This window comes from Limanda limanda, chromosome 5 (assembly GCF_963576545.1).
Source record: "Limanda limanda chromosome 5, fLimLim1.1, whole genome shotgun sequence".
Classification (NCBI taxonomy): Eukaryota; Metazoa; Chordata; class Actinopteri; order Pleuronectiformes; family Pleuronectidae; genus Limanda; species Limanda limanda.
In genome coordinates, this window is record NC_083640.1 from 24,224,676 (window position 1) to 24,246,445 (window position 21,770).

General features: G+C 44.8%; 1 protein-coding gene across 1 annotated transcript in view; it reads right to left on the reverse strand.

Moving 5' to 3' along the window:
* The window catches only part of nos1 (nitric oxide synthase 1 (neuronal)), a 29,180-nt gene extending 8,588 nt beyond the window's left edge, over positions 1 to 20,592 (reverse strand). The window contains exons 1-16 of the mRNA XM_061071947.1: positions 19,877 to 20,592; positions 17,104 to 17,212; positions 13,861 to 14,001; positions 10,310 to 10,455; positions 10,027 to 10,189; positions 8,613 to 8,704; positions 7,054 to 7,195; positions 6,829 to 6,968; positions 5,749 to 5,923; positions 4,664 to 4,765; positions 4,379 to 4,573; positions 2,776 to 2,861; positions 2,150 to 2,294; positions 1,175 to 1,279; positions 1,024 to 1,082; positions 782 to 898 (exon numbers count right to left, since the gene is read on the reverse strand). Of these exons, the coding sequence (XP_060927930.1) occupies positions 782 to 898; positions 1,024 to 1,082; positions 1,175 to 1,279; positions 2,150 to 2,294; positions 2,776 to 2,861; positions 4,379 to 4,573; positions 4,664 to 4,765; positions 5,749 to 5,923; positions 6,829 to 6,968; positions 7,054 to 7,195; positions 8,613 to 8,704; positions 10,027 to 10,189; positions 10,310 to 10,455; positions 13,861 to 14,001; positions 17,104 to 17,212; positions 19,877 to 20,592 (2,633 nt within the window). The remainder of the gene's footprint in view (positions 1 to 781; positions 899 to 1,023; positions 1,083 to 1,174; positions 1,280 to 2,149; positions 2,295 to 2,775; positions 2,862 to 4,378; positions 4,574 to 4,663; positions 4,766 to 5,748; positions 5,924 to 6,828; positions 6,969 to 7,053; positions 7,196 to 8,612; positions 8,705 to 10,026; positions 10,190 to 10,309; positions 10,456 to 13,860; positions 14,002 to 17,103; positions 17,213 to 19,876) is intronic.
* Between the last annotated feature and the right edge of the window lie 1,178 nt (positions 20,593 to 21,770).

The window sequence follows — 21,770 nt, forward strand, 5'->3', positions numbered from 1 at the left end:
GATTTATGAATGCCTGGTTTTATAGATGTAAACATGAGGGAGAGCGCTCTTCTGAGAACAGACAAGTCCTGGTCCTCCTGCTGCTTCGCTGTGAAACAGTCGGCCCACATCACTTTCAAGTCTGAGGCTCCTCTTCTTTATCAGATCAGCAAACTGTCCGGCGCAATAAGATTTATCATCGCAGGCAAATAAATGCACTCTGTCAAAGAGTCTGTGCTCAGAGAGGTTCACCGAACACAGTTTAGATCTAAGGGGTTATGTTGTCAAACATGTTGGCACGTTATAAAAAACTACACTTTAAATAATCTTTCATATCACTGTGTTTGTCAGAAGAAATTAAGAATAAAGAATAAATTGACAAAGACAGTTGCTAACTTACTTTCCTTTGGTGGTGACGCTGTACTTTAAAATAACCAAAATACTACTTCACACTATATACTTACTATAATAATAATAATAATAATAGTCGAATGGTGACTTGGATCCACACCAAGATTTAATGATTTCCTCCCTGACACATGAAACATCCTTTTACCACCAGTTTTCACTCAACCCTTCTAACTAATAGAAAAAAAACACAGATGAAAACACAACCTTGGCAGAGGTAAATACAATTTCAGTTTAAAACATGACCATCTTCATCTGTCCTGTAATTACTCTGTCATCTATACCTCATATTACCTGCACATCACAAGATCATTCTTGTCTGTGAACAACCTCTTTAGAGACGAGTACAAACAACAGTCCTCATGACTGTTTGATTTGATCCTGTTTTGTTTACCTGACATTAGCCAGAGGCCCGGTGCTCTCAAAGTTGATTCTGGGCTCCGGCTCGTCACTGGAGGATTTGCGTGTGTCCGAGTACGAGGAGACGCTGTTGAAACGGCCCTTGTAGCTCCTGGAGGAAAAAAGACATGAGATGAACGGTTGCAGAACTCGAGGGGGAACAAAAAAAAAGAGACGGACATAGAATAAACAATAAACAGACACGAATACAAACACAGACTGAGCGACTCAACTCACTTCCTGTCTGCTGTGTTGGATGTCGGGTGATGCATCTCCATTAAGGCAGTTCCAAATTTCTAAAGCAAGCAAAAGAACAAGTGTTAGAAATCCGTGCATCTGTCTTGTATTTGATTAACAAACGTGTTGAACCCAACATCAATAAACACACTTCTCCATTTTCTGGTGGGTCACCGTTGCCGAACGTGCTGGTCACCACCAACACCAGCGTCTCGTGCTCCAGGTCGACCACGTCGTACTCATCCATCGACGTGACCTGCGGGAAAGGAAAGGAGATGATACCGAGTGAATCTCGTCCTCCACTTCCACGCCGCAGTCTTTATCTGGCTCTCACCTCTGAGACACACATTCCACACGACAGATGACTGGAGCATGTAACTCAGGGCTGAACACACAGCCGCTGGCAGAGGAGCAAGTTGTAATGACCACTCTGTCCCGGCCTCTAACGAGATGATAATGTGCTGCTGCCACACAATGAGCATCCATGTTGCATACCACTCGACAAGATGGTGTTTGTCTGCCACGGGGGGGCCGTGCTCGCGCTAAACATGCACACACAACCGAAGGCGTGAAGGAGAAAAACAGGCTTTAGCCCCGCGACAACAAAGATTTGCCCCCCCCGGGCACTCGCATCTGCCCTGCGATCCAACTACACACACCCACTCGCGGTGACACACATCCACACACTTGCATGCATGAATCTCTCCTCTGTGGGGAAACGAGGATATGACCTGGAGGAAGAAGCACAACAGTGTTTGATAGCGAGCAGCATGTTTTTGCTTTTCTCTTTTCTCCCTTAACAGACTTGCACACCCAGAGGTGCTGCAGGATCTTAAACTACTGCACCGCTCAACGCTTAGGTGGTTCAAGCTCGCCTCTGACCCGCAGCACTTTCACTTCACCAGAGGAGATGTGAGAAACCCTCTCATCACATGTGCTCAGGTGGCATCTGCGTGGCTTCCTCAGCTGGACGAGGAGGTGGGGTAGTGGTAATGATGGTGGGTGGGTAGGGGGTGTATAGGTACGGTATAGGAATGATGTCTTTGAATTCCTCCTTTTTTCAATTACATGTCCTTACAGTGGCAGCTCTCGGGTGTGAGGTGATGCAAGGCGGGAGCAAGCGTACCTTTGCGTCAAACGCGTGCTTGAAGATTTCACAGAGAGTTTTGGCGTAGTCTTGCGATTTGCCCGTCTCCGTCGCAAACAGGATGGTGGCTTTCACCCGCTTGGCCATGGCCTGGCCCATGAGCTTGGCCGAAAACTTCACAGCCCTGCAGACGGGAAAGAGACAAGAAGGGAAACCGTTAAAGATACAGGACGAGTAAAACTCATCGTTCAAGGACTGTGGGGTTTATGATAGGAGCCACAGAAACTAACAGTGCGTGTTATCGTGGTTCTCTTCACCGTGCAGCTGACATTAAGGTAGCGGATGGGGGACAATTGTGATTACCTAGTTTGTCATCTCCTCCAGGCCAATTATATAAATAGAGAAGCACACATGCATACGGAGACAGAACCCTGACAAAGCTCTGATTACTCTCCGAGGGGTTGATTGGATGAAGTTCACCAGCTTCCTTCCCAGTGCGTTGAACTTTTATCAGAGGAGTGATTACTTGTTTGGCCCTAAATGATCTTACACACATTCTACAGCATATTATCTTTGACATTTAGGACCGAAGATGAAGAAGAAGAAACCAAATCCCCAAACAAAACAGAAGAATTGTGTGTGTGTGTGTGTGTGTTCACACTCACTTGGCGAGCTTCTTGAATCCAATGGCTCTTTTCTTTGTGGGAGTCCCGTTGACACCTTTCCACACGTGGGTATTCCACGGATCAGCCTGATAAAGAAAAACAGGGTTCAGACCTTTTCTTTGCTTCGGTTTAAAATCAATTTTCAAGACACGGAGACATCGTCTGTGTCTCCCAGTGTTGACTTGGTAGAGTGGAGCCTGAATTCACTTTCTTTTAACGCGGCTCCTCTTCCTCTTTTCCAGGTAATGATTTCCAACTTTAATTTCCCTTAATGACTTCCTTTATTTAGCTGAGCAGCCAAGTAATTTGTAAACACGAGTGCGTGTCTATATTCGTGGTGATGCCCTCTACCGAACACACAACACCCCGTGAATTGCATTATGGTCCAGTGGAGCTGATTCCATCGCAGATAGTTCTTCCTCAGTGGTGAATTCATTCAGAGGGAAAAGGTGAAGCTATAAACACAGTCAGTGCTCAGGATTTTTTATTGTATAGCCCATGGCTGGTGCCTGGTCTGTTTTGAGTGATATACTATATAAAGAAAGGTTCCATCTGTTCTCAAGAGTTCAATCAGTTCAGTTTAATGACAGGTGAAGTGTTCAGGGGCGGCGCAACAGGGTGCGCAAGGCCGTTATTACACTGGGGCCGATACGGTATGTACAGGAGACTGCAACAACAACATGGTCGGAACCCAGAAAAAGACCCCAAGTCGCTAACTTTCTGCCAAAGTATCTTTTAGAGGTGACTAAACAGTTTGTGTGAGATCTATCTAGGATGGTTTTCTGGTTTCAGCCTCTTTACTTTTAACTACTCAAAGCTAAAGGGCACAGAGCTTTTGGAATAAGACCCAATGAAATATATCTAAATCACTTGATCCCTTTGAATCTGGGGTATATGCTTCCTCGACGGACCCCTACAGCCCCCTTCGCCCCATGGTCCCTGAAGTTCCTTGTAACCCTCCTGGTGCCATTTTCAAGAATGTCCAGTGCAGACATTTCTACCTCGGTGGTGAATTCGTTCAGAGGGAAAAGGTAAAGCTATAAACACAGTTAGTGCTCAGGATTTTTTATTGTATAGCCCATGGCTGGTGCCTGGTCTGTTTTGAGTGATATACTATATAAAGAAAGGTTCCATCTGTTCTAAAGAGTTCAATCAGTTCAGTTAAATGACAGGTGAAACGTTCCGGTGCGTCGCGACAGGATGCGCAAAGCCGTCATTACGCTGGGGCCGATACGGTATGTACAGGAGACTGCAACAACAACATGGTCAGAACCATGAAAAGACCCCAAGTCGCTAACTTTCTGCCAAAGTGTCTTTTAGAGGTGACTAAAATGTGTGAGTTTGTGTGAGATCTATCTAGGATGGTTTTCTGGTTTCAGCCTCTTTACTTTTAACTAATCAAAGCTAAAGGGCACAGAGCTTTTGAAATATAACTAGATCCCTTTGAATCTAGATCTGGGGTATTTGCTTCCTTGACGGTCCCCTTCGCCCCAAGGCCCCCGAAGTTCCTTGTTACTCTCCTGGTGGCATTTTCAAGAATGTCAAGCCAAGGCAGTCGATATCATAACGGTGGAGTGAGACTGAGAATCTCTCATCGTCTCACCTGGTACTCGAAGGAGGGGGTGAGGCGGTAGTTGAGCATTTCTTGGTGGAAGACCGGTGTGATGCTTCCCGACATGGGAGGCACAATCCACACCCAGTCGCCGGGACAACCACCACGCACCCGGTACTCGTTCTCCATGTGCTTCATGAAGGACTCAGTTGCAGAGTGGTGGTCCACTATGGTCACTTTGCAGGTCTAAAATAAAGTAGGAGCGATTGTTAGTTGTTCTGACAAAATATCAGTTTTACTTTTATATAGATGATATGAAAGTAGAGATGAACGTACCTGGAAGCTGAAGAGAACAGCAATGTTGATCTCCACCAGCGCCTGGTCCTTCCACAGAGAGGAAGTCTTCCTGGTGTCTAAGGCCATCTTGTTAGCAACCTCCTGTTTGAGATGTAAAGAAAATTGAATACGACTGACATGAAAGTCGGTGTGAACATTGTGCTTTACATTAGCTGAACATGCCCATTGAACGTCATGGGTTTTCTAATTCAATCTTCTGTCTGTTAGGTAAACGGTAAAATGGTTAATGGTTTTGTATTTTTATAGCGCTTTTCTAGTCTTTACAGTACAGTTTTACATTCACCCATTCACACACACATTCATACAGTGCATCTATTCGCAGCACTTTGTTATTCTATGGGGGGCCATTCAGGGTTCAGCCTCTTGCCCAAGGACACTTCAGCATGCAGATGGGTCAGACTGGGGATCCAACTGCCGACCTTCAGTTGGAGGACGTCCACTCTACACCTAAGCCACAGCCGCCCTGAGGTTCAAGTGAGTTCAACGCGTTCAGCAGATGCAAAATAAAAATAAGTTGGAAGCATCTTTTCTAAATGTTCGTCAACATCTGGGACGAAATATCATAAAAGTAACGATGTCTTCAATGTAAGTTTTTTATCCTCAATGACTAAAATTAAAGGTTGAGAGCAGGTTTTTTATATTTTCCTATTCACCAAATAATGCAAATTACTACACAGAAGGAAACGAAAGAATAATGCACAAGCCGTCTTCATCAAAAACTGCACGCACACTTCTTGGTATTTATCACAGGCGTTAGGATGAGAAACTGTCTCTACACTTGTCCAAATATGAAACAATCAAAAAGCATCATATGCCAAATTTGAACACACGAAGTGCAGAAAAGTAATGCACATATTTTGGATCAACATCCCTCTGTGTAATTTGTGTCAAGAGAGTTTGCAACAGACAGTTGCTGCTCATCAGCTTTCTCCTCAGTGTGCACAATACCACTGTATCCTGATTGGCTCATTTGGTAACACAGCACACGCTCCTCCCTGCACACGGCTCAATCTGTGCCTCTCTCCCGACAGATCATGACTCCGTGTTTTGGCACGGCACTCTACCTCCAGAATGTTGTAGCGTGAGCTGTCGCAGAAATCCCTCACGCCGATCTCCGTGCCCATGTACCACCCGCTGAAGGGGCAGCAGGTGAACTCCAGGCCGCCGATCTCCAGCAGCATGTTGGAAACCGCCGGGAGGCTGTACCACTTCAGTTCCAGGTCTTTGAACCACTCGTACCTGAGCAGAGAAACGCTCCATGTTGAAAATGCGGTCTGGTAAAAGTCCAACACCTGCAATATGCACTGCCAGTCTTTACGAGCACAGGTACTTACCCTCCGGGACACATATCGTCAAAGAGCCGTGCAGCCAAAACACACATTAATACAAAAAAAATCCACTCTTTACAGCTTTTCATTGCTGGACAGCAGGCGGCACCACTCGCTCCTCGCGGCCTCTAGGGAAACTGTTGACTCTGCTCTCAGTGCATTATTTGCAGAGCTGGATCTAATCTCGTGTAATGATGTGATGCTCGTAGTGATCGCGGCCCGTGCCAAGCTGCTGCCAGAGCTTAGGGCCAGCTGATGCTGGGTATGGAGCAGAAAGATGCCAGGGTTTTTTTTTTTTTTTGGGGGGGAGGGGGGGGGGGGGGGTGTATGGCAGAGAGATCACTGTGTCAAGGGATTGTGAAATGCTTTCAACGTAGCGTGTAGTGACGCTGTGGTATCTCTGTGTGCATCTGTGTCTGCGTGTCTGAAAGCAAGTCTAGCCATAATACCCAATTCTTTATTGTGATTATGGGTATTAGACGCAGCAGCTTAATGCTTCCACTCTCAAGGGCGATACAGCTTTTAGACAGAAGCTGCTGTTGAGAGAAGTTTTCGTGAAACATAAACGCACTCGGATAAAAAAGGAGGATGCTCGTAAACACACTAACAAGTCCCATGCTTACCAAAGAACTGGCATAGGAACAGTTGGAATGTGAGTTAAATCCAATCAGACCTCTCGCTAAAAAGTATCCCATTGTTTGAGAAGGGTTGGTTAGAGATGTATGAGTGGGTGGAGGTCTTTGTGTGCAGTCCCCTCTGTTCTTTGTTTCTGCAGAACTCTTTATATCTCATGCTCAGGAGGGAAGCTGAACTCACTTTGGATGTGTGATCGGCACCTCCAGGACGAGGTCTTCAGGGATCTCGAACAGCTCCGGGTCGTTTCCACTGGCTTGCAGCAGGAGGGGCAGGACGTCGAAACGACCTTTCGGAGCTTTCCACCCGAGCTGCATGCAGATCTAGAGACCGGAACAAACATCTGAGCTGAGTACAAACAGGGATTGTCTTCTTCCTGTGTCACGTTCTGCTGCTCCTCTCCTGTACCTCGGTAAATTCAACGTTTGCAGGGTCTCCCACGATGAGCCCATCAGGCTGTTTATAGCCTGCGTAACGAATCAGCTGACTGTTCCACACTCGAAAGTCGTGTTTGCAATCTGTCCTCGCAGGAAATATGGTGATGGCCGACCTGCAAGAAAGAAACAATGTTTAATCGAGCTCCGTTACATTTTAGCCCGATTACTAGTTTTGGTTTTGGTCTCATATCTTGAAAAACGCTGAGATTAGTGTCAGATAAACTGTGCTCGAGTATCATTTTAGGTTAACACCTCGTTAATCCTTCAAACCAAGCATTATATAGTATATATGGATTGTTAAGTATGATTATCAGCAGGTGGTTGGAATTGTGCACGTAATCCATAACATAAGCCATTTAACCATGTTCTGTCAAAGGCCTGAGCTCCGCTACCTTTGGCCGATTCTACATCTCGATGGTGTTTTAATGTCATGACCGGGTAAAAGTGTTAATGCTGCTAAGCTGTCAGTCGCTGAGGGGTTAGTGCAGCTGCTGTGAATCTGGGCCAGTTGTGCCTGCAGCCAACATCTGTAGGAAACAGCTCCTCAGCTTGTACTGCAGGTTCGTGTTAGTGGTGACAACAGTTATCTACACTTATATAGAAGTTATAAGTTATAGATCAAACAAGTTATGATGCATGAATACATATGGGTTGCCAGGTTGTCAAAATGCTGTATAAGAGTTGTTGTATTGTATTGAAAACAATCAATTTATTGGCATCTTATTAATGCTTACAAGTGGAGAAATGATAAAAACATTTACTCTGATTATTCACTTTGAACTGATCAATCTTATATATATTATAATATATTTCCCTTTTCATGATATTTCACTTAACATCCTCACAAACTTTGATATCATCCTCCAGCTTCACTACTTAGAAAACCACTGACTCTCAGTCATCTTGCATCACATTCGGAATCATCTCTGCAATATTGACAGGTGATTTCAGATAAGCAAAACAAAATCCCAGACTATTGCAACATATTGCAATTACACAACTTGTTCGCATATATGTCTGTGTTTATTTATGTCAACGTGAGCCTCGGCCAGGATGTTGTTCTGCCTCTTATCAACATCTGTATACGAGCTGTCCCTCCGAAGGCCAGACCGAGCGTAGTAATGATTCAGAAGCTATCCATCATCCCAGTAGTAAATATTGAGATGTCACATGTGATTAGGAACTTGGCAGAAAGCAAGCAAGAGCCGCGCAGGTCTGACAAATGACTGCTTGTTAGCAAGGTCTGCCGCCCGGCGCCGACAGGGCAGCGTTCGGCGCCGAGACGCTGACAGACAGACAGGGAGCAGATAGTGTCAGATCCAGCGTTAAGAGACAGAGCGCTCACTGACAGATGGGACTGCGGGTCAAGTCAGGGTAGTCGGGGATGGAGAGGGGTGATAAGATACACGGAGGGAGCAGATGGGAGGAGGAGTGAGTGGAGGAACAGACAGAGTAGAACAAAACCAACAAAGAAAGACGACAAAAGGAAACAAGAGCTGCAGAGTTAAACAACGTTTTGTTGCCTCTTACCTCAGGTTGCCTTTGTTGGTGGCGTACTTGATGTGGTTGCAGATGTAGTTGTACATTCCGTGAGCCGTTGTGCAGTCTCGAGCATCGAAAACCTGGAGAGCATATGTAATTATATAAATAAAATGTATTCTTCATTTAATGTCTCTCAGACTTTAATGTGCAAGCAGATAAAAGATAGTTTTGTATTTTCACTATTTCTTTGAATTCCTTGAATATTGTACAAGAGCAGAAATATCAGTTTAAGGAATAAACTATTTTTGAATCTCCTTTATTGTCTCAATATGTTCTTTAACTGAATTTTAAGCTATGAAAACTGCAATTTAAATAAAGATGTTATTATTATTATTAATGGTAGTGACCACTTTAAATGTCCATTTGTAAAGGCCAATTTATGCCTCTCCGTTTTTTCTATTACGGACAGATAAGACCGCCCTATCCGTCGTGAAACGCCCTCTCCGAGTGCTTCGGACAGCTTTTCGTACACGTCTGATTTTTCTAACTATCCGTCTTCATGTTGGAGACCCGACTGACCGCTCTTGGCTGTGATTGGTCCGCGAACGACATCATTTCCGTATGACGTCATTTCCGTATTTCCGGACCTCAAACGTCCTGTTTACTTGTAGCAACAAACACGAACACAACTATGATTCTACGATTAATGTGACGTGTGTGTTAAGCCAGCGGAGTTGTCCGGCTGACGGTGGCTCGTTAGAGCACTGAGGGCATGTGTGCACGGTCACAGACGGTTATAACGAGCTTTCAAAACGGCGCTAGCAGGCTAGGCTAGCCACCATGCTAACTGCGGTGGTAACAGTGCAAGAACCCGCCGTCACGACTTTAATTCCACTTCTATCATGACACTGTTTCTATAATACCGTCAGGTTAGAAGCAAACACTGGATAGTAGTAGTTAGTGCCGGGAGTCCCTGCTGACTGTGTGTGGAAGCTGGGGGGAGCTAGGTCCGTGTAGCTTCTAGCTACATGTAGCCTCAAGCAGATTCAAGCTGTGGAATCAGCAACACAGTTCGGAAACAAGACCGGGGAACCGCTGCGCTAAGAAACGATTACATCAGCATCTTGACACGCTGGGTGTCACTTTATTTAGTTCTGTTAGTTGCCATGGTTCAGTGTGTGGGAGGCAGGCTAACATGTAAACAGAGACACGTGGACTTCTTCTTCCCAAATGGGGTAGGCTTCTCTGAGCTCGTCTTCCGTTGCGCCACCTATGGGTTTGGGCGGGGAATTGTTTTTAGACGGATAGTCGTCGGAGAAGTAAAAATCAAAAAGACTCTTAGCCCCCCGCTGAGACCTCTCCGAGAAACGGATACGTAGAAGTATATAAGAGCCTTAAGAAGCAGCATGGAAACAGTTTCTAGCACTGACAGCCCTAAACCGTGATTGCAGTAACATTGCACCTGTAGTTTGGACCATTGAATCCTCCCCACACATCGGGCTGCGTTCCTCCAGGCGTGCTTGGCTCCATAGATCAGCTCAGTGTCCTTTAGCTGATATGTTCCGGAAGCGTCAATCTCCTTGGTGACCTCCTCCAGCCTGTCCACGTGGGCCTTGGAGCCATTCCTGTGAACCAGGACACCGGGACAGGTGAGACAATAACATGAACCTACCTATAAGTCAAAGTAGGAATAACTAAAGTTGAACCCTTTCACAGTATGGATACACTGCTGCAGGCGTGCTTGCCTTTTGATGGAGGTGTAGTACTGATCGATGAAGTCTGTGGCCAGTGGGAGAAGCTCCTCTGGGGATCGGCCCTCGTCTGGTTTGCGGGTGTGCGTGTTGGGGATCATCACGGAGCCGATGCACACGTTCTCGCTGCAGATCGGCAACTGACGAGACAAAGAAGACGACAGATGAGGGGGGATTTCCCGGGGATGAGTTCTGGAACATGATTCTCTGGAGGTACGTCTGCAAATATCCACAAAATCTGCTTCCCAGCATGAGTAACACTAACAGAATCCCACTGCCTGATTAAATACCATCCTTTTAATTCACCAAAAGGCAGAACTGTCACATTCACCTCTTTTTTACTATTCATTTTAATCTAACCGGCTGAGTATTGGCTCTGCTTGATTTTAAACGGACACAGGAAATTCTTGATTCGTACTTTATTAGATTGAAACAAAAGCTTTTTCCAAATCACATTTGTTTCTTGCTCATCTTTTAACTTCAGCTGATAATCAGTTGGAGCTCCCCTCAGGGGAAAGATGTGCTGACATGCTATAGGACCCTGTTGAGATTGTCTATGTCTTTGCTAAACAACCCAAATAAAAACCTCATTAAACGCTGCTCTGAAGCCATTAAAGATGAATTTTCCATACGGATAAACATACTTTTCCCAGGACACAACGCACAATATGAAATAAACTATAAAATAAACAGTTACGTTTATTCATCTAGAAACATTTTTAAGTTTGTCAACTCCATTTGTGTAACGTTAGAGACGCCACTCGATGTCATTAAGGGTTTTGAGGAATAGGTTCTGAACTCTGAACTGAAAAGATCGTCGCTGTTTTACAATCTCTTTCATGATATCGCTCACACATGGCCGGCCCGAATATTTAGTGAATGAGTAAGTGAGTGAGTCACGGATTGGTTTCCTTCAGGAAGAGAGAAAAGAGCGAGGAGGAAATCTGCTCATAGCTGGGAGCGACCTTGTGTGGTCAGTTTAATATGATTAGAGTTGAAGTCAGCTGTCACTTTGGCTCGATGTGAATGCCTTCACCGGCTCAGACTGAATGAGTGAGCGAGAGACGACGACAGCAACGATAGCGGAGGCGTGCAGCCCAAGAGGAAATTTGACAATTGACCCCAACGCTGCTAAAATTGGCTCGTTACACTGAACCACCCACTTGCACTGTCCAAATACACGCCGTGAACTGGCAGCCCGTCCAAAATAAACTTCCTTTCATGTGTGTGTCCCCCCCAAAAGAGACAAAACAGCTGGTGAACAAGACTAATCCGAACATCACAGTCACAACAAAGGAAAACGTGCACAGGAAAGCAAAGATTAAAGATAAACACGTGATTGAACGCGAAAATAAGAAGAGAGAGCAACAGAGATGAGACAAGAGGTGAGGGAGGAAAAAGGGGGGGAAATGGATGAGGAGAGTGTTAAAAATAAAACAAAGGAATCACTCGTGCTCCAGCACTTCTGCTCATCACACTGCTCCGGGCATTCATGCCATCCAGCTGTCCCTTTACGAAAAGACGGATCATCCTCCAACGTAGAAGCGTCTGTGATATATATAATAAATCTGAAGATGCCATTACAGGCCATTCATTGGGATGCACACGACCGCCCGTCCGATAAGTCACCGAGGTAATTAGGCTGCTGTTTGCTGTTCTCGAATGGCTGCGGCGTTTTCGGGGGTGAATGCTTAAACAGCGGGTTTCACCTCGCTCGGCAGCAAGGCTTACTAACTAGAGGAGGACACTTTGGCTGCATATTAAGATGGAGAAAGAAATGGATGGACGGACGGAGCTGATGGATGTTGGCAGACGAACACAGGAACATTTTACTTTGTTTGGAGTTTGGATTCTAAATGCCCTCACGTTTAGCTTTTAAGTAACGATGAGGAAATCCTAAAGACAAATTCTGAATGAGTCTCAAAGTCCACACATGGTCAAGGTGGATAGTGAGTCATTGGTTTCTTTCAACCAGGACCACGATTTTTCGCTTATCACATTGGAACAAATGAGTTTACGAACCTAAACTAATTCTCAACTTTAAACCAAATAGAACAGAAGCTACAGTTTTATTTCCAGGATTGACTTCTGTGCTTGGGATGTGATTTAAATATGGTGTTTACATGCATGTGACAAACATATGTGTCACATGCAAAACAGGGAAAAATGTGTCACGCATGGAGAAACGCATGTTCCCACGCATTGCCAATCAAGACGCATGAGCAGAATAACCCAACCAGGAAGTAATCAGGTGGAATCTTGAACACAGAGAGCTGCAGATTTTACCCCTGATTCGTTTATGAAAAGGTTAAAAGTAATCCTTTAAAACTTGTTGAAGATGCTTCTCTCTCAATGCATCACCATCGAGCTAAAAAAACAACAAGATATCCACCGAACAAGGACGAGATTCTTTCTATTTGCTGTTTTCTGTTTTCTTTCCCTAGACTTCCCTCACACCCTTTTCTTACATTCTGGCTAAAGACCAATGAGCTGGATCCAAAACAGTTCAGACATGAGCTCGGTGACGTATGAAGAGACAGTGAGGAACAGAAAAAACACGGCACACTGAGCCATTATTCTTCAATCTACTTGACTTGTAAATGATGTGTCGGTAAGTCCGCAGGCTAAATGTTTGCTCAGTCGACTGTATCCGCTGTTCATCGGGGTCTTTAAGATGCTGTTAAATGCACAGATATCTGTCACTGTAGTGGGCGGACCTTCACTAGAAAGCTTTACATGTCACTTGGAATGTGTCATCGCGTTAGCTCCAGATTCATGTACGACCAATAAAAGCCTAACGTTAACTCTTTGTTATATTTCCATAGATTAACCAGGTCAAACTCTGTGCAGCTCTTTGTATTTGTAGAATCACTTTGAGAAAATGAAGGTACTGGTTTGATTTTTTTCATTCCTGATTTCATTTTAATCACAAAATGCATTATATCATATGCAAAGTAGGTGAATAAAACAAAACACCTTTTAATTTAAAGCAGAGACTCACAACGTTTCTAAATCATTATTTTGAAATCCTAATATATCGAACAACGATATACATTTTGAGTAACGATTGACCATTCAAATAGATTCAATTCAATATACTAAATCTCCTTGTGTTTTGAATGTTAGTTAATTCTGATAATGGACTTTACAAAGTCTCATTTTCATAGTGAAAATAATTGTAGAGTTTGTTTTATAACTGGCTCAGACTCTCACAGTCAAAACAAAAGCAAAATGTCCAGTCCGTTATCTTGAATGATTGGGGCACTCTCCAGAATTTATCATTATTTGACACATTTTGGATAATGTAAGTACACAAGTCAACACCTCAAATCACACTGCATTGCAACAGCATCAGGTGTTTATGTTTTTACCAGCGTCAGGGCAGAAAGAAACCAAAGAACTTTGTAACATTCATTTAGATTCAACACTAAAAGTCAGGCTGTAACAGAATGACTTAAATCAAGTCCTTGCCAGGACAACAGATGTAAATGCTGCAGCGGACGACTTTGTTCAATCTTGAATTAGACTCATTTCCATATCTGTACCTTGCTGGAGCTGTGGTGGAGGACGTCGCTGTAGACGGTGCCAGTCTCCCAGTTCTTGATCTTGAGGAACCTCAAGGGACATTTGGAGGGGCTTCCGTTCTGCAGGGTCTTAGTCGGGGAGGCTCTGCCCTGCTCCGGAGGCTGGAAAGGAAACACACACACATAAATGCATGAAACATTTCTCAATTCATTATATCTGCCTTATGCATTCTGACCTCAAAGAGACATTCGGTGCAATCCAGGTGAGATGTTAATGACTCAGAGTCGTACTGACTCATCAACGGTAGTGAATCTGATTGCACTCGTTTGACATTGATTGGCAGGTTAATGACAGATATATCATGGATAATACCTGAAGGCCTTTTAACAGGATTCTTAGACTCACAGTCTTATTCACAGAATCCTTGTCATCTGCTCTCTTGCTCTCACATTTCTGGTTTAGTTCCCACACTGGGATGAAGCAATCAACTGGCAAGCAGCAGGTGGATGACAAACTCCTGTCTCACTGGCTTTCCCAATATTGTCGCTGTTGACTGATGAATGCCTGCAATTTAACCCCCTAAGGCAACTGTACGTGTTCCTATAGAAGGAAACGGAGTGATTGCCAAAGATCAAGAGCAATCAATCCAAAACCGTGCACGGCAGCGATAATGATGGGAGAGGGGGGGGTCAGCTTCTGAATAACAGAGACATGATCTCCCTTCCTTCCTTCCTTCCTTCCTTCCAGGAGGATGAATACCAACATTGTCACACAGGTTGAGTCTCATTGTCATTTCGTGTGTCCCCTCGAACAGCAGAGAGAAATTAGGAGATTTGAATCGAATTTGACTTTGCACACACAGGGAGAGCAAAGAGCTCAGTTCCTGTGTGTGCTCCGGCTCAAACCGCAATAATCTCAGATATGACAAACTGTCAGCGCTGAGGCTGGAGACAGGAGATGAAGATCGTTGTACCGTAAAGTGACTGTCAGCCGAACGGACAAAGAGAGTCAGATGCACCGGGCCCAGGCCTGTTGGGCGTAGGAGACGCGGAGCAGTTGTGTGTTGTTTTAATATTCAGCTTGTCGTTCACTGACCGGAAGCTATAGCTTTGGCATTTACATTTAAATAAAAAAGTAATTTCTATTCAGGCTACATGCAGGTTTCAGAGCAACACATTTATCTCAACAACCCGTCAATGTCAGTTTATGTCTTTTCGCCAATGTACTGTTTTTTAAATGTCGTGTCATGATGGAGGAACATTGTTATGCCCAGAAGACTTTTCTTGAATGTGAGATCAGCAAATCCTAAAAGGCCTCGTTGACAGAGGTCATGAGATTAGGATATGGAATTCAGGAAGTCGAAAAAAGCAAATTTTAAGGTTCTTTAGCTTTTCCAAAACCAAAGAAAATGACAAAACTGTAAAACCCTAAAAGCTAAAGGAAACATTCACTAACTAACTATTTAATGTTTTCGATTCCCACATTCTTTGTATATCCACTATAAAGATCTTCTATATTTAAAGTTTATGGTACCAATTAGCTTGTGTTAGCTCAATTAGCTCGCTTGCCACATTTATCAATCCAATCGTAAGAATCCACAGATCTGCTACGAATGATTGACTACATCTAACGTGTGTGAGAAGAAGCAAACAATTAAAATGGTAAAAATATCTGTTTTAATGGTACATCTTCTCCCAGGCTCTGCGTATTCCCTCACTAACATATAACTAATCGTACGAATCCCATCACGCGCCAATCACAGGGCCTCCGTGCCAATAAGGTGGAGATGTGACAGATGGGAGCAGCCATGGAGCTTCACATTAAGATAATTGGAGCTAATCCGATAACAGATAATTACACTGCGGAGTGTGATCACCACAGTCTCTCTGCTAAATGCAGTTAAGCACTCAAAGTTTCCCCATTTGCCCATAAATTAAAACTCCTCACGAGAAGAGGAGATGATGCGTTTGAGAGATGAAAATACACGTTACATGTTAAATATTCATAATTGCTTTAGTCATGCTCTTTAAGACAGGGTTAATTTATGGTTTCAACAATTGATTGGGTGATGATTAGGCCACAGCATGTGAACTGAGGAGGCCCGGAGGCAAATTCTCAGCTTTTTAGTGGCTCATCAAAAGGTTTGGTCTCCGGGAGTCGGTCGCTGGTGGAATTTGACAGAACATTCTGCCACCTATCCTTTTTTAACAGGCTTATTAAACATTAAATTATGCAGGAGCAGCAGCTCAAGCTGGAGGCACAAGGACAATCCTTCACCGACGGGAGGAAACTCATTTGCAGGCCGTCGACGTGTCACTTTAAATCCTCGTATTTAACGCTGGGGAAATTTTCCTGAATTTTCCTGAAACAATTTTTAACACGTGCTTTTGTATGAATTAAATTGAGTCTATTGAATTTACACTTAGCGATGAGGCATCAACGTCATGGGTGTCTCGCCGCAGGGGGGGGGGACTTCCTGCTGCATGAGTCAGGACATATGCGTATACTGGACACACACTATTACACTGACTTTACATCTCAAACACACCTTCTTCCAGGAAAAGACACAAGGCTTCTTACCATATCGCACACACACGTCCTCTCCAGCTACCCCATCCCCTTTCTTCTCCAGCACACTCTCATACACATGTTTCCACGAGCATGCACATTAACACTCTCATCTCCGCAGGTCTGAGGGGCCGGATCACTTCGAGAGGGGCCGCATTTGCCGACGAGAGATGGATCGGCAGCTGCATGCATTCATTAGACCTCCTGGAGTCGCTTCGCCCCATCCGGTCCCATTGATGGGGACGGGGGGGGGGGGGACGGGGGGGGGGGGGACGACGTCACGAATGCGGACCGTTTGCAGATTACGACACTCAGACCTGTGACCAGACCCTTCTGTGTAGAAGCCATAAGCCGGATTTAATGCCGCGCCAGCTTGCCACCGGAAGGATTTAATGCCAAGGTGATGGGATCTCAAGCAAAGGCTTTATTACTTTGTGCAAAGAAGCAACATGGGCGTGCGTGCTCAGTTTCTGATGGTGTGGAAGGGGCCAATAGTGTGGATTAATGTGTAAGAGCCAGACAGGCAGCAGCAGTCATGGGCGCACATGCATTACACAGCTCGAGATCCACTGAGCAAACGCCTGCGTCACACAACACACAAACAAAAAGGGCCGACGGATCTTTGAGCTTCTCATCGAGCACAGTCTCTTTTCTTTAACATGATCTTTTTCTCATTTGCATTTGTTTCACTTTACCTTGTCAGTGCCAGTGTTGTTGTTGTTGAACACCACCGGCATGTTCTCCAGCATTCTGTCGTTATCTGACGCCAGCTGGGGAGATGTGCCATTTCCCACGCCAAGGTCCCTAGAAGTCACAAACAGATTTCTGTCAGGTGTGTGAGCCGGCACCTGCGTCACTTTCATATCCCGGCCAGACCATGCACACATGCACACTAATGCAAACAGACAGAGATGGATCCTGAACACATTACTCAGTTCTGTTAAATCCCTGCAGAGCCTCACTTGTGCCCACAGAGGTGTACTTCCTGTGCTGGACTCAGCGGGGGGGCGGACAGAGCTCGGCTGTCATCAGGCTTCTCCCAGGTTAAATTATCAGCACCTGTTGCAGAGGCACAACTTTCTCCTATGTGGGTCAGCTCAGGCAATTTGTCACCAACTTTTTGAAAAAAAAGTTTGTTCCCCTGCTGCCTTCAAATGAGACTTATGTCAGGGAGGCTGTGGCTCAAGGGGGGGGGGGGGTGTCAGCCTCTAACCTGAAGGACGGCAGATCAAAGCCAGTCTTTCCCATTCTTTGGTCATCAAGCCTGGAAAAGCACTCCTTGGAATTTTCTTCTATCTCTAAATTCACAGCTTGTGTCTTGTTTGTTGACAATTGCATTTTTAAGATATTTTCTTGGGCGTTCTTAGATTGTTCGTGAGCCCAAAATTAGGAGAAGAACCGCAGCACAGGCGTCCGAGGCTTCAAGTCGACATATGTGGGGGTGGAGACTACGAAAGTTAGAGTTTTGTTTGTAGAAATATTGATAATGATATTCATTATGCCTCTTTATTTCCCTGCCTGCTAGCTTGCAAAGTTCTTAACCTCTGTGGCCTGTAAATTCCGGCGGCAGCGTTCATCTCAGTGTCAATGTTGCCGTTGCCTGGCAGCAGCGTTCTCTCAACTTCCCACGTCGTAACCAAGAGCTCACCAGTTCCAATTTGACAAACTCCAGAAAAAAGAAAATACTCCTTTTGAGTGAAAAGTTATTGCAAAAGCCATATTGACGATACGTTTTCGTGATTTCAAACACGATTCTCACTTTCTAGATTTCTATCTCACTCAGAGCTGTATCATGTGAGACTGAAGGGGGGGGGGGCGTCCCTGTGCTGCCGATGTGGCATAAACTCATCGGCGTGATTTCAAGTTTGCATTCGTCCAATTCAAAACGCCCACACACACACATCGCCTTCTTCTGCCTTTCACACTACCCCGCACACACACTCATGCACACATATTTTCTAGTGAGCACGTGTCCATGTCAATCATAAATCCTTACGTCCCTTCTCCCTGTCACACTCCAGCTCTTCCTTGCCACAGTTTGTAAAAGCATATTCGTCTACACAAATCGGGGGAGGTGGAGTTCAAACGAGCAGACGCTGTTTCAATCGTCATTAGACTCGACTCTGCTCTGAAAACAAGCCATCGGTTATCACGTGCCATTCTATTCCAGCCAAATTGTATCAAGAAAATAATTTGAGAGATGTTACTGGACAAATGTACCTGGAAAAATACAGATAACAGAATGGAACATACAGTTAACTGACTCCTCCCTGAAGCAAGTGTTTAGATTATTCACAAGGTTTTTCAAAACTCCATTTCTGTGCAGGCAGTTGGTCGTATTAACAAAAGTCTTTTTCACCAGACTTCACTGTTCCTACTTTTTTAATCTGAGCCCATGCGTCATTAGAAAGCAGTGAATCACTCAGAGTCCTTATGAAAGAGATGAGGGTGTGCCGGAGTGGTCAAGAATGAGATATCGATTCAGAAGAGAGTGTCGCCTCAATCTGATTTCAATCGGGCGTGGGAGCACAATGGCAGATAACCGAGACGCCAATACCAGCAGTGCACCGTGCGTTGAGACAGAGATGGAGTATCGGCTCCGACTGAGCCGCCTCATGAAGAACTTCTGCAGAACGAACACTTAGAACGGAGAAAAATCAATCTTACTTTGCATCTAAATACAAGGAAATGTGGTAAATATGCATAATAACACTTCTGCAGCAGCTCTTCAGAAACAAGTGGGTCTGTTAAGGGGAGTGTGAGACAAGCTTCGTGTTGCACTGGGATCTAATATGTCATCGATGATTCTCCTGAAGGAAAAGCGCCCGTCTCTCAGGGACAATATCTGAACTAGAGCAAAAAGTCTTCAAATAAATGCAGATTACAAGGACGTTTTGAATCTTTAACATTAAATATCTAAACTTTCTGTGGTAAATAAAATGAGACAATGAAGGACATTTAATTTAAAGAATAGAAAACAGTTTAAGGATGTTTAAAAGAAGCTGGTGTTTCTCTGCACTGTTGCAGAGAGCTCACTATATCTTGGGTTTCTCTCTGTTTTGGTCTTAGAATGTGACCTTAGGATGTAAATTTATAATAATGCATATTATACTAATAGTATATAATTGAATGTACAGTCTGGAGCACTTGAAGCAGTTGTTCCAGCTGCTGAAATGGTCATGACGAATGTTGTCGTCTTAACTGAGGTTGGCGAGGGAGCAGGCAGTAATTACTTGGCTCAGGGTACTTACTTGCACACTGAGTCACATTAGGTGAATGAGAGTGTGTAGCAATAAGTGCAACACAGCTGGGTGGTGGAGTTCAGGGACTGTGGCACAATCAGAGAACCAGGCAACAACCACCTTCTTGAAGAGTCCTTCACCCCCGCTTGCTCTAATTCTTACCAGAAACAAACCGGGAGACCCTTTGCCTCAGGGATCAATAAGGTGGTATCACATCACACATTACCAGGCCACTTGGATCTCGGCGTCCCTTCTCCCTGCATTCCTCTGGCCCTCGCCATTGATCTCCTTCTTGCTGTTCCTGATGAGGCGCAGCACGGGTTCGATCTCCTTCAGCAGCTCGTTGTTCTCCTCCATCCCGTTGCACAGGAGACCCCCGCGGTCCCTCATCAGCAGGGGGTCCTGGGCCTGTATGCCTCCCCTCTGCAGGAAGGACTGGGTGATGGACGGAGAGGACAGGTTCTCTATGGCCCTGAGCTGCGGCTCCTTGTTGACCTGCTGCTGCTGCCCGGGGCTGAAGGGGCTGAGTGGGGAGCAGTGCTCGTAGGACTTTGAGGCCGGGAAGGCCGGGCGCGTGACCCTCACCGTGCGCTGGCGGCCCTCTCCGCACAGGGTGGTTTCCAGGTGGGTGGAGAAGCCCTCGGGCCCGCGCAGGATGAGCACGGCGTGGCTCTCGGGGGACACGTTCTTCAGCGTCTCCAGGGCCCGCTCGTAGGAGAGGTCCACCAGGGGCTTGTTGTTGACGGCCAGAACGATGTCGCCCACCTGCACCAGGCCGCACTCCTCCGCCGCCCCCCCGCGGATCAGGTCCGACACGATGACAGGCGGCTTGGACACCCTCTGCTTCACCAGGAAACCCAGGCCGCCGACCTTCCTCTTGAAGAGACGCACTGAGATGATGTTGGGCTGCAGCTGGCACACCGTGGGCTCAGACTCCTGCATGTTGCCTGCGTGAGATTGTTGCCTTGCGAGTGTGTTTCTCTGTGAGTGTGCGTTCGCTCTCAGGGATGTTTCTGAAAAGCAACAGAGAGAGAAAGAGGAGGGGGGGGGGGGGAAACAGAAGTTCTATTAGTTTCAGGGGCAATTACTTTATCCGCATGATTCCCAGTGTGTCCAGGACGGTTTGTGAGTCGTTAAAGCAGAGTGTTTTCAGAAGGTAATATCTCACAGATCATTAAGTCCTGTTGAGCCACAGAAGCAGGAATAGCCTCATGGACATAAAAAATCTATTATCCGGCTAATCAGACAAACGTGTGCCTGTGTGATTCTCAACATTCTCATTTCAATGTAAAGTCGACTTCTAAAGGCAAATATTGGCTCAGCTACACGAAACCAGCAGGTTCTTTTCTTGGGATCTTCTACATTTCAGGGGTAAATATTGGACTTTTTAACGAGCAGAATTTAATTAACATAAATTAGGTTATTATTTCACCCATGTCCCTTTTGTTGGTTTTGTTTGTGTGGGTCAGGGAAAAATCCATAAAATCTTTGCACAGATCCGGATTTCAACATTAGTTAGAACAGTTTCTTCCAGGGAATAATTCATGGATCTTGATGATATGAGTGTGTAACAATTTGGTGCAGATGTAAAAAAAATAAATCCAGATCTGATGAATATAAATGTGGATTTTTGGATCGTATGAGTTTTGACTGAGTGGCACTGACTCTAAAGCTTAAAAAATCCAACATTATAAACTCAGGTTCAACTCATTTAACTTCTCATATCTGTCTGTGGAATTCAAGGGCTCACACTCAATCCATTTCATTCTGCTGAAGGGGTATTTATTCTGAGTAGATTGTATATAATTCATAGTCTATTAATATTTGTATATCTTCTTTTATTTATACTGCATGTTTACTTATTAATACTTCTACTGAGGCCTGCTTTGACTGTTTACCTCCTGAGGGTCTAAAGGATTATCTTATCTTATCTTATCTCATCTTCTGTTAAAATGTTAATTGATGATAATGATCCAGTACTTTAGCCTCATGCCATGGCCAATATTTGTTCTGAATATGTTACCTTAAAAAACAAGGTAGTATTTTAACATGCTGAGATTTGTAAGTAATGGATTTTTCCTCCGACCCTGCAAAGACAAGGACAAGTGAAATATTGGGTT